This window comes from Schistocerca cancellata, chromosome 10 (assembly GCF_023864275.1).
Source record: "Schistocerca cancellata isolate TAMUIC-IGC-003103 chromosome 10, iqSchCanc2.1, whole genome shotgun sequence".
In the NCBI taxonomy this organism is placed as follows: domain Eukaryota; kingdom Metazoa; phylum Arthropoda; class Insecta; order Orthoptera; family Acrididae; genus Schistocerca; species Schistocerca cancellata.
The window spans coordinates 87,118,650-87,132,373 of NC_064635.1; the positions used below are offsets into that span (position 1 = coordinate 87,118,650).

Sequence of the window (13,724 nt, forward strand, 5' to 3'; positions counted from 1 at the left end):
GTATGGCGATGACGATTGCACGCTTCCAATGTGCGTTCACTGCGATGTCGCCAAACGAAGATCCGACCGTCATGATGCTGTAAACACAACCTGGATTCATCCGAAAAAATGACGTTTTGCCATTCATGCACCCAGGTTCGCCGTTGAGTACACCATCGCAGGCGATCTTGTCTGTGATGCAGCATCAAGGGTAACCGCAGCCACGGTCTCCGAGCTGATAGTCCATGCTGCTGCAAACGTCGTCGAACTGTTCGTGCAGTCCCCATCTGTTGACTCAGGGATCGAGACGTGGCTGCATGATCCGTTACAGCCATGCGGATAAGATGCCTGTCATCTCGACTGCTAGTGATACGAGGCCGTTGGGTGGAGCACGGCATTCCGTATTACCCTCCTGAACCCACCGATTCCATATTCTGCTAACAGTCATTGGATATCGACCAACGTGAACAGCAGTGTCGCGATACGATAAACCGCAGTTGCGATAGGCTACAATCCGACCTTTATCAAAGTCGAAAACATGATGGTATGCGTTTCTCCTCCTTACACGAGGCATCACAACAACATTTCACCAGGCAACGCCGGTCAACTGCTGTTTGCGTATGAAAAATCGGTTGGAAACTTTCCTCAAGTCAGCACGTTTTAGGTGTCGCCACCGGCGCCAACCTTGTGTGAATGCTCTGGAAAGCTAATCATTTGCATATCACAGCATCTTCTTTCTGTCGGTTAAATTTCGCGTCTGTTGCACTTCATCTTCGTGGTGTAGCAATGGTCAGTACTGTAGATGCGTGGAAACTGTTCTGGGCTCGTAACCACATGAGTTGAACACTATACGACTGTAAACCAGCGGTCTGTTCAGATTTGTCCCGATTTCAGTTATTGATAGGATTAGAGTGTGGTGCAGTGCCCACGCAGCCTTGGACCCAGGTTGTCAACAAGGCTCTCTGCGATCTGGTGATGGCTCAGTAATGGTGTTCGCCCTGTTTACATGGAATTCACTGGATCCTCTGGTCCGACTGAACCGATCATTGGCTGCAATTGGTCGTGTTCGGCTACTTGGACACTATTGGCAGCAAATTTTTATGAATGGCAATGCACAGTGTCATGGAAACCACAATTGTTAGCGTCTGATTTGAAGAACATTATTTTGGACAATCCTAGAGAATGCTTTGTCCACTCACATCGGCCGATATGAATCCCACCGAACGAATCGAGAGTTCAGTTCGTGCGCAAAATCCCTCCCTGGCAACACTTGGTTATGGACGGCTATAGGGGCAACATGGCTGCATATTTCTGCAGGGGATTTCCAACGACTTGTAGAGTCCATGTCACGTGGAGCTGCTACACTACGCCGGACAAAAGCAGGCTTGACACGATGTTAAAACGTATCCCACGACTTTTGTGACCTCAGCGTAATTTAAAAGCGGATCAGTCAGTCACGTCAACGTTTTGGAAAATGAGAATACACTGTTTTACTCCTCAGGATCCACTAGACGTCTGTTTCATACACGGTCATTCCTAAGCAAGGGAGAGTGTTGGACCTTGGCACAGTTTTCTCAAACTCTCGCCTCTATCCAGCAACATACTAGAAATTTAATATACACTGGTGTGCAAAACTGGTGGAGTAAAGTAACTTTCACATGATGGGTCGCTAGAAAGTAACGTAGCTCGATGAAACGTCGACCATATATACACTGGGGGGAAAAAAATTTGCAACACCATGAAGGACTTGTGTGACATAAGGAAAAGTTGGTAGGCATGGCTCTACATCTCAAAGATGCAAATCAGATTTTTTTCAATTACACGCTGTAAGGATCGTGACCGTTAGTTAGCTTTGAGATTGAATGTCGTGAGTTGTGTTAGTCAAAAATGCCTTTAAGGCGACAAAGATGCCATTATCATCGGGCTTGTGGTGAGTTTGAACGAGGCCGTGTAATACGGCTATGAGAAGCTGAATGTTCTTTCTGTGATCCTGTAGAAAGTCTTGGCAGGAATGTAGCCACTGCACATGACTGCTGGTAGCAGCAGTCGCAAGAATGTACAGCTGCAAGAAGTCTGGACTAGGTATGGCCATGTGGCTCTACCAAGAGGTAACATCATCATGTTCAGTGTATGTCTGTGGTGCAGCATACTGTATCTATAGCAGCAATTTGGCAGTAGTTGGCACCACAGTGACACAACGAACTGTTACAATTTCAGGGACAGCTCCGAGCCAGATGTCCTGTAGCGTAGATTTCACTGACTCCAAGCCACCTCCATTTTCCTCTTTAGTGTGTCAAGCAAGACCTCATTGGAGAGCAGGATGGAGCTTTGTTGTGTTTTCTGATCAAAGATGGTGGTTCGGTCTGTTGTGCTGCCGCTCATGATCAGCATCCCAGAGTGTGTTGTTAAACGGGATATCGCTGGTCCACATACTGCCATTGTAATCCAACGTGCTATGGAGAGTGCCGACATGTTGTTGCCTCGGCCTGCTCGATCACTAGATCTGTCTGCAATGGAGCACATATAGGACATCATCGGACGACAAGTCCAGCATCATCCACGACCAGCTTTACCATAACATGTCTTGACCGACCAAGTGCCACAGGCATGGAACTCCATCTCACAAATTGACATCGAGCAACTGTACAACACAATACATGCATGTTCGCATGCTAGTATTGAACATTCTTACACCCGTTATCACTGCACCAGCATTTCACATTTGCAATGGCTTACACTACGTGATCACCCCCAGGGGTTCCACAACTCTTTTATGGACATGCGTAGCGAGCACGGGACCCCGAGCTAATGTAGCCCTCCTTCCTTTCCGGGCTGCATACCTTCGTTTTCCGCATCCTTCCCCATCCCCCATCTTCGCCCCCCCCCCTCACCTCCGCCTCTTTCCTTCCCTTTCTCCCCCTCTGAGAGTATGTTTTGTGCCTACATCCGGAGACGGACGCTCGAAAATGGAAAACAGTCTCTATCCTTCACTTTCTCTGCTGGCAAATCTTTGTCCTTCCTTTGTCCTTCTCTTTGCCTTACCTCTTCTCTTTACCCTTTTCTCCGCTGCAGCGTTTGAGACCTCTCTTCTTTCCTTTCCCTTTCTTCGTTTTTTCCCTCTTTCTTTTTTCCTCCCTGTGCATGTCTGAAGACTGACCCACGCATTCCCATGCGTAGCCAGTGACGGGGTAACGCGTAATTCCCCGCCCCGGGTAGACAGGTAGGACACGTACGTACCCCCTGATAACGGCCAGGCCCAGAGAGGGGTGATTACCCGAGCTGATACCTTCCGAAAGTGCCGATTGGTTCCTCCGTCCATTTCTCGGGAGGTGTGACCTGAGGTGTGAACAATCACCTAAGGTGGGATTGCCCTCAGAGAGGGCCCCCACAAGGGAGGAGCGCGCTATCGGAGACGCCGGTAATCATGGGAGATACTTCCGCAATGGTTTCATCATCATCTACTATGTCTGCTCACAAACGTAAGTTCAATGAGTCTCAGCCACAGACAGTTCTTCCATCATTGCCACAGTTCCTTGTTGTTTCTCGGTCTGACGAAGGTCACGACTTCTCCACGGTCAACCCTTTCATTATTCAGAAAGGAGTCGACGCAATTGCAGGTCCTGTAAAGTCCCTTCCAGATTACGAAATGGCACCTTGTTGTTAGAAACAGTCAGTGCCCTCCAGCCACAAAAATTGCTGCATACTTCACTGCTCCACACCTTCCCTGTCCGGGTGGAAGCGCACTGCACTTTAAATTCTTCACGTGGGGTCGTTTATACACGCTCCCTCGACGGATTGTCCGATGAGGAAATTCAAAACTACCTGTCTGACCAGGGCGTCACGGCTGTTCATAGAGTCATGAAAAGGGTTGACACGAACATCGTTCCAACCCACACTGTCTTCTTGACATTTGACATTCAACTCCCATCGAACATAAAAGCCGGCTTTGAGATAATTTCCGTTCGCCCTTACATTCCAAACCCTACGCGTTGCTAGTGGTGTCAGCGGTTCAATCATACCAGCCAGTCCTGTTCCAATCCGGCCATGACGGTGCTTGTCCACCTCCATCCCCTCGTTGCATCAACTGTATGGGTGACCACGCTGCTTCCTCTAGAGATTTCCCCATTTTTAAAGACGAATGGCTCATTCAGGAAATCAGAGTGAAGGAAAAGGTGTCGACCTTTGCTGCTCGAAAGTTATTCGCCAGTCGAAAGCCCAATGTTCCTAGCACAGGTAAATACAGCACTGTCTTTGCCTCTCCTCGGCCAACAAAGGAGGCAGCCACGCAGACTTGTGATCTCACCTTTAGTGCTACGGTCGTCAGATCGGCCAGTGCAAAGATTGCCCGTTCGACTTCCCCACTCTATGGCTCACCCTTCATCGGGTTCTGCTAAATCTCGAGCCCCAAAATCAGACACTCGGACTCCCAAAAAAGAGCCTACTCGTGAATATATTTTACGTACCCCAACTTCTCAACCATCGGTTCCTCCTTCATCTCAACGTTCTGTTTCCAAAAAGGCTAATAAGGAACCCAGTTCCTCTCCTTCTCCGCCACGGTGTGTCTCATCTACAGCACCGCCTGGCGGTAACCGCCCTTTGCCGTCTTCTGTGTCACCGAGGCGCACTGCTGGCGGCCGATCAACCGGCGATCGCTGGTGGCAGGAGCTGCTCCCGAACAACCTATGGATCAGGATCTTCTGTCTTCGGCTGAATGCCATTCCACGCCATCGATCGCAAGCTCTGAGCAGTCGTTGAGTTGAGGGCAACCTTGGTCACGTTCTTTCATTTTCTGTCCACCCTATGTCCATTATCCATTGGAATATCCGCGGCATTCGAGCCAATCGGGATGAATTGTCGATCCCCTCACAATCCTACTCGCCGGTCATCTTCTGTCTTCAGGAAACAAAGCTGCGTCCCCACGACTGCTTTGTTTCCCCCATTTTCAGTCAGTCCGATTTGATCTCCCCTCTGTTGAAAGCACTCCAGCACATTGAGGACTCATGATTCTTCTCCATGATACTCTCCATTCTCACCCAATCCCCTTAAACACTTCCTTCCAAGCTGTCGCTGTCCGTCTTTCCATTTCTGGATACACCCTCTCTCTTTGTACTGTATACATTCCATCGTGCACACCAATGGCACAAGCTGATCTCCTTCATCTTCTTCATCAGCTTCCGCCCCCCTATTTGCTGGTTGGGCCTTCAATGCCCACCACCCACTTTGGGGATCTCCGCATCCTTGTCCACGCGGCTCACTATTGATAGACGCCTTCCACCAAGTGGATCTTTTTTGCCTCAACACTGGGGACCCTACGTTTTTGTCTGCCTCCACGACAAATTTCTCTCATTTGGACCTTTCGGTCGGTACTGTTCCGCTAGCTCGACGCTTCGAATGGTTCGCTCTTGCAGATACACACTCGAGTGACCACTTTCCATGTGTCCTTCGATTGCATATGTATATATGCGCCCGAGACGCTGGAAGTTTGCCCAAGCCGATTGGACACTTTTTTCGTCTCTCGCGACATTCGATGACCGTCACTTTCCTTGCGTCGACGATGAGGTCACTCATATTACAGACGTTATTCTTACAGCTGCGGAACGTTCAATACCTCGCACCTCCGAATTGCCCCGGCGCCCACCAGGTGGAACGAGGCATGCCGTGACGCAATACGTGAGCGGCCACGTGCTCTTCGCGTTTTCAGACACCATCCTACTTTGGCCAACTGTATCCGCTATAAGCAGTTCCGAGCGCGATGCCGTCGTGTCATCCGCAATAACAAGAAGGCATGCTGGAAACTCTTTATTAGCTCATTTAACACCTTCACTCCCTGCTCGGAAGTTTGGAGTCGGATTCGGCGGTTATCTGGAGCGCCTAGTTTCTCCCCGGTCTCTGGGCTCATTGTCACGCATGATAAATTAGTGGACCCCGTCGCAATTTCTAACTCAATGGGTCAACACTTTGCTGAGATTTTGAGCTCTTCAAATTACCACCCAGCGTTTCTCCCGAAGAAACGTGCAGCGGAAGTGCAACCTCTTGCTTTCTCCTCTCAAAATCGAGAAAGCTACAATACTGTTTTCTCCATGCGGGAACTCCAACATGCACTCTCTTCTTCTCGCTCTTCCTCCCCAGGACCGGATGGTATCCACGTACAAATGTTGCTGCATTTATCGTACCATAGTCTGCGTTACCTCCTTCGCCTTTATAATCGAATTTGGACCGAAGGTACTTTTCCCAGACGATGGCGGGAAGGTATCGTCGTTCCTGTTCCGAAACCTGGAAAGGACAAACATCTCCCCTCTAGCTATCGCCCCATTTCTCTCACAAGGAGTGTATGTAAGGTTTTGGAGCGTATGGTGAATTGCCGTTTAGCTTGGTGGCTGGAGTCCCGCAGTCTTTTAACACCTGCCCAATGAGGTTTCCGAGAGCATCGTTCTGCAGTTCACCATCTTGCTGCTCTCTCCACTTATATCATGAACAATTTTCTCCGGAAACGCCAAACAGTAGCGATATTTTTTGATCTGGAGAGAGCATACGATACCTGTTGGAGGACAGGCATCCTCCGCACACTGGTCTCTTGGGGCCTTCGAGGTCGGCTGCTCCTTTTTCTTGGTGAATTTATGGCAGAGCGCACATTTAAAGAGCGGGTGAACACTACTCTCTCCCGTACTTTCTCCCAAGAAAACAGGGTACCGCAGGGCTCCGTGCTAAGTGTTGTACTGTTTGCCATTGCCATAAATCCCATTATGGATTGTCTTCTTCCTGATGTCTCGGGCTCCCTCTTTGTGGACGATTTTGTGATCTACTACATCTCTCAAGGAACCAGCCTTCTTGAACGACGTCTTCAAGGCTGTCTCGATCGCCTCCACTCTTGGAGCATCGAAACCAGCTTCCGCTTTTCTCCCAGTAAGACCGTTTGTGTTAATTTTTGGCGTCGTACTGAGTTTCTTCCGCCTTCCTTACATCTAGGCCCTGTCAACCTTCCGTTCGCGAACGTCGCTAAATTCTTGGGTTTTATGTTTGACAGAAAGCTGTGCTGGTCATCCCACGTTTCCTATCTTTCGGCTCGCTGTCTGCGATCCCTTAACACCCTCCGTGTCCTGAATGGTACCTCCTGGGGAGCGGACCGATTGATCCTTCTCCGCCTCTATCGCGCCTTAGTGCCCTCGAAATTGGATTATGGAAGCATAGTTTACTCCTCTGCTCGGCCGTCTATTCTTCGGTGTCTCGACTCAATCCACCACCGTGGATTACGTTTAGTGTCTGGAGATTTTTACACCAGCCCTGTGGAAAGCCTTTATGCTGAGACTGCTGAACCTCCTCTGTCCAATCGGCGAGCTCTGCTTCTAAGTCGTTATGCTAGCCATCTGTCTTCCATGCCTGCTAATCCGGACCATGACATTTTTTTCGACGCCTCCTTGCATTTAGGGTGTGCTGGCCGCCCTTCCTCCCTACTACCACCGGGAGTCCGATTCCCTTCAACTGCTCCATTCTCTTTCCTTCCACTTTCCTAAAACTTTCTTAACAACTTAGGGTACAGCACCGCCTTGGCTCCGGCCCCGGGCCTGCCTGCTCCGTGACCTTTGTCAGTTTCCCAAGGATGGTACCCCTTCACTTGTTTATCGTCGGGCATTTGCTTCACTATGCGCACAAATGAAGGATGCCACATTTATTTACACTGATGGCTCAAAAACATCTTTTGGTGTTGGGAGTGCCTATATTGTTGGCGACAACCCAAATCGATTTCGGCTTCCCGACCAGTGTTCGGTTTATACTGCGGAGCTTTACGCTGTTCTCCAGGCTGTTCAATACATCCATTGCCATCAGCGGATACCGTATGTTATCTGTTCAGATTCTCTCAGCTCTCTCCTCAGTCTCCAAGCTCTCTACCCTGTCCACCCTCTGGTCCACCGGATTCAGGACTGCCTCCACTTGCTCCACTTGGGCGGCGTTCCTCTGGATCCCAGGACATGTTGGTATCTGTGGAAATGAGGCGTCCGATATAGCGGCCAAGGCTGCAGTCTCTCTTCTTCGGCCAGCTATTCGCATGATTCCCTTCGCCGATCTGCGGAGTGTTTTATGTCGTCGTGTTGCTCTTTTATGGCACGCACATTGGTCGACACTTCCCAGTAATAAATTGCGGGACGTGAAAGCTCTTCCCTGTGCTTAGACCTCTTCCTCCCGAACGCGTCGTCGGGAGGAGGCAATTTTAACTAGACTCCGGATAGGGGACTGTCTTTTTAGCCATAGACATCTTTTAAGCGGCGATCCTCCCCCACTCTGTCCCCACTGCTCTCAGCTGTGGACGGTAAGACACCTTTTACTTGAGTGCCCCTATTTAACTCCGTTACGCGCCCGTCTACAGCTGTCGCCTGAAATATCGTCCATTTTAGCAGATGACACGCGCTCAGCCGATCGCGTTCTCGAGTTCATTAGTGCCAGTGAGATGACGTCAGTAATTTGAACTCTTTTTGGGGACAAACAAACCCCCTTCTATAGTGGTTTGTTAAGCTTTCCTTCTGTATTTGGTTTTTCCTTTTTTTTAGTTTTGCTCCCATTGCTGCTGGTTTCCAGTTTCGTTTTTTAGCTTTTCGTAAGTCACAGACCGTGCGCTAATGACCGTAGCAGTTTTGCGCCCTAAAACCATAACAAAAAAAACTACGTGATCAAATGTATCAGGACACCTTGCTGAAAATGACTTACAATTTCGTGGCACCCTCCATCGGTAATGTTGGAATTAAATATGACGTTTGCCAGTCCTTAGCCTAGATGACAGTTTCCACCGTCGCAAGTATACGTTTAATCAGGTACTGGAAGGTTTCCTGGGGAATGGCAGCCCATTCTCCACGGAGTGCTGCACTGACGAGAGGTATCGATGTCGGTCGGTGAGGCCTCCATGGCAAGAAGTCAGCACTGCAAAACATCCCAAAGGTGTTCTATAGGATTCAAGTCATGACTCTGTGCACGCCAGTCCATTACAAGGATGTTATTGTCGTGTAACCATCCGGCACAGGTCGTGCATTATGAACAGGCGCTCGATCGTGTTGCAAGATGCAGTCGCCATCCCCGAAATGCTGTTCAACAGTGGGAAACAAGAAGGTGCCTAAAACTTCAATGTAGGTCTGTGCTGTGATAGTGCCATGCAAATCAGCAACGGGTGCAAGCTCCCTACATGAAAAACACGACCACACCACCGCCTCCGAATTTTACTGTTAGCACTACACACGCTGGCAGATGACGTTCACGGGGCATTCGCCATACCCACAACCTGCCATCGGATCGCCACATTGTGTACTCCACACAACGTTTTTCCACCGTTCAATCGTCCAATCTTTACGCTCCTTACACCAAGCGAAGCGTCATTTGGCATTTACCGGCGTCATGTGTGGCTTATCGGCAGTTGCTGGACCATGAAATCCAAGTTTTCTCACCTCCCAACTAACTGTCATAGTACTTGCAGTGGATCCTGATGCAGTTTGGAATTCCTGTGTGATGGTCTGGATAGATGTCTGCCTGTTACACATTACGACCCTCTTCAACTGTCGGCCATCTCTGTCAGTGAACAGACGAGATCGGCCTGTACGCTTTGGTGCTGTACGTGTCCCTTCACGTTTCCACTTCACTATCACATCGTAAACAGTGGACCTAGGGATGTTTAGGAGTGTGGAAATCTCGCGTACGGACGTACGACACAAGTGACACCCAATCACCTGACCACGTTCGAAGTCCGTGAGTTCCGCGGAGCGCCCCATTCTGCTCTCTCGCGTTGTCTAATGACTACTGAAGTCGCTGACATGGAGTACCTGGCAGTAGGTGGCAGCACAATGCACCTAATATGAATCTAGCGTTGTCAGTCGCTGAAATATGTCGCCTGGATAGATGTGGTCCCGAAATTTAATTACTCTACATTAATTATTTCTTGGTGTTGCGATTTTGTTTCCCGTGTAGAAATAACGGCTACGATATAGTACAGAAGCCAACTGAAAGAAATATGCAGTGAGACGAACAAAAATGTCACTTCTATCCATAGAAAATAACTACACTGTTGTTGTTGTTGTTGTTGTTGTGGTCTTCAGTCCTGACACTGGTTTGATGCAGCTCTCCATGCTACACTACCTTGTGCAAGCTTTTCATCTCCCAGTAACTACTGCAACCTACATCCTTCTGAATCTGCTTAGTGTATTCATCTCTTGGTCTCCTTCTACGATTTTTACCCTCCACGCTGTCCTCCAATACTAATTCGGTGATCCCTTGTTGCCTCAGAATATGTCCTACCAACCGATCCCTTCTTCTGGTCAAGTTGTGCCACAAACTTCTCTTCTCCCCAGTCCTATTCAATACTTCCTCATTAGTTATGTGATCTACCCATCTAATCTTCAGCATTCTTCTGTAGCACCACATTTCGAAAGCTTCTATTCCCTTCTTGTCCAAACTTTTTATCGTCCATGTTTCACTTCCATACATGGCTACACTCCATACAAATACTTTCAGAAAAGACTTCCTGACACTTAAATCTATACTCGATGTTAACAAATTTCGCTTCTTCAGAAACGGTTTCCTTGCCATTGCCAGTCTACATTTTATATCCTCTCTACTTCGACCATCATCAGTTATTTTGCTCCCCAAATAGCAAAACTCCTTTACTACTTTAAGTGTCTCATTTCCTGATCTAATACCCTCAACATCACCCGACTTAACTCGACTACATTCCATTATCCTCGTTTTGCTTTTGTTAATGTTCATCTTATATCCTCCCTTCAAGACACCATCCATTCCGTTCAACTGCTCTTCCAAGTCCTTTAATCATCGCAATTTATGATGGTCCCTGGACATTATAAAAGGGGGACATCGGTCTTAATGGGGTATGTGATCGCACGGATGGCAGTGCGTGCTCTGCAACGTGTCCACATGCTGGCTACCAGCCCGGGTTCCCGGGTTCGATTCCCGTCGGGGTAAGGGATTTTCTCTGCCTAGTGATGACTGGGTGCTGTTTGATGTCCTTAGGTTAGTTAGGTTTAAGTAGTTCTAATTTCTAGGGGACTGATGACCATAGATGTTAAGTCCCATAGTGCTCAGAGCCATTTGGACCAATTTTTTTCTGGCTACCACCATAGTGTTGGGGCATTGCATCCCTCCACCAGCGCGACTGGCTACAGATGGATGGTTCCTGGTGTACGTGCACATGCTTCAGTACGGCTCTCTAACGCGTCCCACACATGCTCGATGGGGGAACGGGAAGGCCAGTCCATTGCAGTTATTCAAAGAGCTCCTCTAGCTGGGCTGTTCGATGCGGTCGCTCATTGTGATCCATAGAAATGAGGGACCGAAACAGCTCTGAAAAGACGCATATGGGGAAGGAGTACAATGTCACAATAACAATGACCGATGAGTGTATTATGTTCAAAGATAGGTATGCCCGTACAGCATTATCCCCCCCCCCCCCCCCACATCATAACACCTGGGCAAACAAAACGATGATGTTAGACAGTGTCCCTGAGTGCATTGTGTGTTCCGTATGAGAGTACATCTAGCATCGCTACTCAGACTGGAACTGTTCTCATCCGAGAGAGGACTCCTCACTGGTCCACTCCCCACGCACTTGGCGTCATCGCAAATTGTGGAACACGATGCACTCATCAGTCACTGTATGTTCAATTTAATCTTTACAACATGACAGCGCATTAGAGCTTATTTATTTTCTTATGAAATATTTATGTCTAATAATGCAGTATTCATTATATGAAGTTAGCAGATGGATGAGGATTAATCAGAAACTACCATTTCGTCCACATCCAGGGGCGTGGCCAAGCCGGCGCCGAAGTTCCGAGCTCGGGCAGCGAGCGAAGCGAGGATCCCGGCGTGGGGCGGCGCGGCCCCCGGGGGCGGCGGCTACAACGCAGAGTGGACGTGGACTGGGGGCGGCGTCCCGCCCTCCAAGTGGGTGCACCAGCTCGTGCGCCAGAAGTCCGCCATGTGAGTCCCAGTTTGCTACCTCTCTCACACACAGCACCTAGAACAAATACACTCTATTTAATACTCACACTTCCTAATGAGGCAGATGTGACAAGACAAAATTCACTGCCGCGCAAGGTAGCCGCGCGGTCTTTGGCCACTTGCCACGGTTCGCGCGGTTCCCCCCCGTCGGAGGTTCGACACCTCCCACGGGCAGATGTGCGTGTGTGTGCGTGTGTGTTATTCGTGGCGTAACTTAGTTTGAGTTAGATTAAGTAGTGTGTAAGCCTAGGGACCAATGACCTCAGCAGTGTGACGCTATAGGAACTTAGCACCACCAAAATACCCTCTTCCTGTATTATGTGGACATATTGTATTGGTTAAAAACAGTCTTGGTTGCAATTTAAGTTTTTTATTTTTCAAACACGCGTTTCGCCTTATTTAGTCATTTTCAGGTTATCTACATAGAAAACGGAGAACAAATACATCTCTTTAAGAGTCGCGATCGCGTTATGCAGACTTGGATAACCTATAACCATGTATAAATAGATCAACTATTGAAAGAGCAAATACCTTAATTTGGTATTTCTTAGAAGAATCCTTTAGTCAGTGTAGCCAATGGGCATCGTCGAATATATCAGCCCAACATCGCCTTCGTTAAACTTAGTAAAAACTAGAAAAGCAGTTTGTTGCTTTGTTCTGGAAGTTAACAACGCGGCAATGCATTGGTTATAAAAGTAGCTCTACTCCATAGCAACAGATTGTAACGAAATTGTGCATCCTTTGTTCAGGGATTGTCTGTCGACTTTTCTCTCCGGATCATTGCAGATATTCATTTAACAACTAGCTGCGACCATTGGTTAAACAGCTATTTACATAAAAAAAGCCGGAGTATGTATTTTTCACAATCTTCTACTAGTCCATCTCTCTTTGTCCACCTCCTACAGCCCCTACCATCTGCCCATCTTTTCCTTCCCCATTTCTCTGTCTCTCCACCCCTCCCTCTCTGTCCACCTCCTCTCTCTCTCTCTCTCTCTCCCTCTCTCTCCCTCTCTCCCTCTCTCCCTCTCTCCCTCTCTCCCTCTCTCCCTCTCTCCCTCTCTCCCTCTCTCCCTCTCTCCCTCTCTCCCTCTCTCCCTCTCTCCCTCTCTCCCTCTCTCCCTCTCTCCCTCTCTCCCTCTCTCCCTCTCCCCCTCTCCCCCTCTCCCCCTCTCCCCCTCTCCCCCTCTCGCCCTCTCGCCCTCTCGCCCTCTCGCCCTCTCGCCCTCTCGCCCTCTCGCCCTCTCGCCCTCTCGCCCTCTCGCCCTCTCGCCCTCTCGCCCTCTCTCTCTCTCTCTCTCCATTTCCTCCTCCCCCTACCGAACGAAATTTATCAGAGTCAAAAACAGAAAAACATAGATGTGCTAGCAGTCTGCATTTCCCGCTGTAAGCGAGAAATCAGTTGAAAAATCACCGTAAGTACAAATCAACCTATTCTTAACGAACCGTTTTTTTGCTGTGCGGGATTAGCCGAGCGGTTTCAGGCGCTGCAGTCATGGACTGTGCGGCTGGTACCGGCGGAGGCTCGAGTCCTCCCTCGGGCATGGGTGTGTCTGTTCGTCCTTAGGCTAATTTAGGTTAAGTAGTGTCTAAGCTTAGGGACTAATGACCTTAGCACTTAAGTCACATACGATTTCACACACATTTGAACCAACCGTTTTCGATCTAAAATGTGAATAACTTAATTACAGACCACTGATGATGCTTAACTCAATAAAGCGAAACACGTCTGGTGAAAAAAATCACGCATTTTTGTA

The 13,724-nt window shown here is 48.7% G+C and overlaps 1 protein-coding gene across 1 annotated transcript in view; it reads left to right on the forward strand.

Annotated features, from left to right (window-relative positions):
* Nucleotides 1-13,724, forward strand: part of LOC126106151 (open rectifier potassium channel protein 1) — a gene marked incomplete at its 3' end in the record, with an annotated part of 205,169 nt that overhangs the window by 165,748 nt on the left and 25,697 nt on the right. The window contains exon 8 of the mRNA XM_049912392.1: nucleotides 11,773-11,949. Within this exon, the coding sequence (XP_049768349.1) occupies nucleotides 11,773-11,949 (177 nt within the window). The remainder of the gene's footprint in view (nucleotides 1-11,772; nucleotides 11,950-13,724) is intronic.